Source organism: Apteryx rowi, unplaced genomic scaffold (genome assembly GCF_003343035.1).
Source record: "Apteryx rowi isolate R43461 unplaced genomic scaffold, aptRow1 scaffold_47, whole genome shotgun sequence".
Lineage (NCBI taxonomy): Eukaryota > Metazoa > Chordata > Aves > Apterygiformes > Apterygidae > Apteryx > Apteryx rowi.
The window spans coordinates 1633243-1637191 of record NW_020450727.1 but is presented as its reverse complement, the minus strand read 5'-3'; the positions used below and the strand labels follow the sequence as shown (position 1 = coordinate 1637191).

The 3949-nt window shown below is 49.8% G+C and overlaps 1 protein-coding gene across 1 annotated transcript in view; it reads left to right on the top strand.

Moving 5' to 3' along the window:
* The window catches only part of LOC112971981 (tubulin alpha chain-like), a 2586-nt gene extending 2097 nt beyond the window's left edge, over positions 1-489 (top strand). Inside the window, exon 5 of the mRNA XM_026077946.1 lies at positions 1-489. Within this exon, the coding sequence (XP_025933731.1) occupies positions 1-489 (489 nt within the window).
* Positions 490-3949: the final 3460 nt, after the last annotated feature.

Genomic DNA, 3949 nt, shown 5'->3' with positions numbered 1-3949 from the left:
GTGGCCGAGATCACCAACTCCTGCTTTGAGCCGGCCAACCAGATGGTGAAGTGTGACCCTCGCCACGGCAAGTACATGGCCTGCTGCCTGCTGTACCGYGGGGACGTGGTGCCCAAAGATGTCAACGCTGCCATTGCCACCATCAAGACGAAGCGCAGCATCCAGTTTGTGGACTGGTGCCCCACGGGCTTCAAGGTGGGCATCAACTACCAGCCGCCCACGGTGGTGCCGGGGGGGGACCTGGCCAAGGTGCAGCGGGCCGTCTGCATGCTGAGCAACACCACGGCCATCGCCGAGGCCTGGGCTCGCCTCGACCACAAGTTCGACCTGATGTACGCCAAGCGAGCCTTTGTGCACTGGTACGTGGGAGAGGGCATGGAGGAAGGGGAGTTCTCCGAGGCGCGGGAAGACATGGCTGCGCTGGAGAAGGATTACGAGGAGGTGGGAACAGACAGTGTGGAAGGAGAAGGAGAGGAAGAGGAAGAATAGTAGGAAGTACATCACACTGGACTGAGGGAATTGGTCTTTCTTTTTTTTTTCACTTTAAGTAAAAGATTTTAAGTCACTCAGGCTTTTAGTTTGCTTATTCCACCCTCCTTTGCAGTTTCATTTCAGCTGTTCCTCGTGCAGTGGTGCCACACACTGCAATGCTGGGACAGAGTCCCGTCCCGGTGTCAGCTCCACTCTGCGATCTCAGATACGATTTGCCCCAGAGCATCCCGGGTTAGAGAAGTGTCCTGACATTTCCAGTGCTTGGACCTCCGCACATGTACTGCTTCATTCATAAGTCACACAGGTATCAGGGCCAAGGAAGGAGGATGGAGAGATCCTCGGTGTCTTCAGTGTCAGGACTGGTTTATGGGCCTCTGACACATGGCAGAGCAGTTTCTCAATCCACAAGTTCAAGAACATTTGATATGCTAGCTAAGGATGAAGAGCCCTTCTCCAAGAGCTTCTGAAGAAGTTTCTGCCCTTATCAGTCACTGTTCCAGTACACAGGAAGCTTATCCCTTTGCCTTTCATGCCTTCCTCATTTGACTTGCAGGGGGTTGTCTTATAAAGATGTTTGTGCTGAGTGAATGACACAATGTCTGTGAGAATCAGTTCATTTGCAGAGATGCAGAGTGCAAGGGTGAGGGCTGGTGCTATCTCCTAATGTTTTGTTGTAGGCCACCTAAAGATGATTCCCTTGTTACTTCCCTGTGAGGAGATAGGTTTAGCCTAAAGGGCTATGCAAACTCAGTGTGACACATTTCCATGGAAGATTTTAGCCACGGCACTGTCAGCACCGTGGGGCAGAAATCACTGCAGGTACCAACATTCAGAGAGCAACCCTGACGGTTCGCTCTACCTGTGCACCCCACAGAGCCTCTCCTCAATGCTGATCAGTCAACAGCTGACGTTGTTTTCTCACCTCTTTGTGCAGGGGCTAAATGATGGGTTTCAGTATTTAATTACCACTCAAGGTGTATTGAGGTGTATTTCCAGGGTGAGCACAGCACTGGGTGCTAATTAGTCATGTGCAGTGGTGGCCCCCCCACTCTTGCCATGCCTCAGTGTCTGCAGAGACACCTGAGTGGCATGAACATGTACGTCCTCCGCTCTGACAAGCTCCTTAAGCCTCACCTCCTGCGGTTTTGCTGTCCAGTCCCAGGTTATTACCACGAGTTTGAGCTGCCTCCAGTATCTCTGCAGCCTTACGAGACGGACTGCAGCAGTTCTAGTAGCAATCTTACCAGTGCCTAGCCCCTTCCCGTTTCTGCTGGGTATTTCTCTTTAACCCCCCCCCCCCCCATCATGTTAGCTGTTCAATTCCCAACTCCAGGAGCTGGGAGGACCCCTAAGGCATTCCCGGACTCGCTGTTTCCCAAGGCTGCCCCTTATTCTACGTTCCCAGCTGAATTAGTTTGTATTTAGCAGTATTAAAGCAGGTTTTGCTGCAATGTGGCCTTCTAATCAGGCGATTCTAATCCCTCACTAGTAGCAACCTGCCCCCTTTGCTAGCTACTACCTCACCAGGCTTAGTGTTATCCAGAATTTTTCTTAGCAAACATTTCTTATCACCGTGGTGCTTGAATCCTGGGGATCCAAGCTACAAAAGCCCCCAGCAGTATATCTTCCTGCTAACAAGTGCATTTTTGTATTTGCTCTTGATCCACCTGGCCTGTCCCTAGCAGTGCAGGATTATAAACAGGCTGGCATGACATGCTGAGGTAAATGTTTTGATAAAATACAGAAAATCAATCTGGAAAGGCCTCAGCAGCAAGGAGCCTGACTCCTGCTTTAACGCAGAGCCACCTCTGCCTAAACCATCCCTGGCCCACAACTGCCTGAACAGCCTGTTCTTAAAATTATCCAGTAGGGATATGCCACAGCCTCCACTAGCAAGCTGTTGCAGCATCTAACTATCCTCACCTTTCGAAAGTGTCTGCCTGTGTCCACCCTACCTCTTGGTGCAATTTCATCCTTTTCCTTCTCATTCTGTGGTCATGGAGAACAGTTTATTCCATTCCTCTTCACAGCAGTATTGTGATTTATTTGAATGCTGTTATCAGTATCTCCTGCCAGCTTCTAAGTAAGGATGTCATGCCAACAGTGTTGTTTTCAATCAGCCAAACATATAATCATGCTGAAAAAAGACAGGAAGTTTGCGTGGCAATACCTATCTTCCCTGAGATAAGGCAGACCAGTACTAAATGCATTTTCCAGTCTTTAATTCTTTGCTGGCAGAATCCAAATTAATTCTTCTTTTATTTTTTTCTGGTATCATCAGCATTATTTCTAGGTTGACTGGTTTATTTTCTTAACTATTGGAGCAACTTCTGTCCTTCAGTTCTTTGGGATTCCCCCATTTTTCCTAGCTCTGTTCAAAATTAACATTAATAAGACCCTCAGTTAAATCCATTAATACTCTCAGTCCAGGCTTGATGAATTGAAAATGTTAATCTTAGCAGATGATGCTTTACATACTGTTTTGTTACAGATGGATCAAAACTGCAGCCTCCTCCACTGCATCCACAGCATTGTATTGATATTTAAGCATTGATGGCCATAGAAAACAGCAGACAGCTGCTTACTGGCATCATTTTACACTTCTTATTGATTTCTGCTAATGCAAATGCATTCACTCTATTTCCTCCTCTTTTATTTCACCCTGCTTGGCTTGTTCCTTACCTTTGAGCCAGGCCTAGCACAAAGGCAATGGGTGAAATTGGCTGCTGGTGTGCAATGACTGTGATTTCCGGAGGAAGCCTGGGCTGTAGTCGGCTGGCTGAATTGCCAAACCCACCAACCACCCGCCCCAGCTCTCCCCTGCCTCCCTTTGGGAGAGCGAGGGGGTGGCAGGACAGGCAGTTTGTGGATGGGGAGAGGGGCTGGTAATGGAAAAGTCAAGGCTGGTCCGGGTGGGAAGAGGTGGGCATGTGCAGGTGGGGGCCCGGGGAGCTGCAGAAGGGTATAAGGAGGGCAAGTGTTGATGGCCCCGGGGATTAGCCTTCATTAGGAGAGACTGGGGAGGAGACGACAACAACAGGATGGACCATCAGACCCCCAGAGAGGGAGACAAAAGATAGTGAGTAAACCCTAATGGCTCACCCGGGCTGGAAAACGGGGAGAGACAAAAGCTCACACACACTGTCAGCTCCTAAAGGGCACAAAACTCGCATTTAAAACCAGCACCAGGTCACCAACCTAAGAAATACTTGGAGGGTGTGAGGAGGTCTGGAGAGCAGGTGCCCCCAGTCCTGGGAGTCAYAGCACGAAATCCTGGCCGGACAGAGTGCGTGTGTGTGTGTGTGCACGTGTGTGTGTGTGTGCACATGCACATGCAGGCTGGTGAGTGCAGGCTCAGAGGCCATCACCATCATTAGAGGAGCTGGCACCCCGGCTGCGCCAGGCAGCACTTATGAATTGCACCCYCACATTTTGGATGGGACCTTCCCACTGGGAT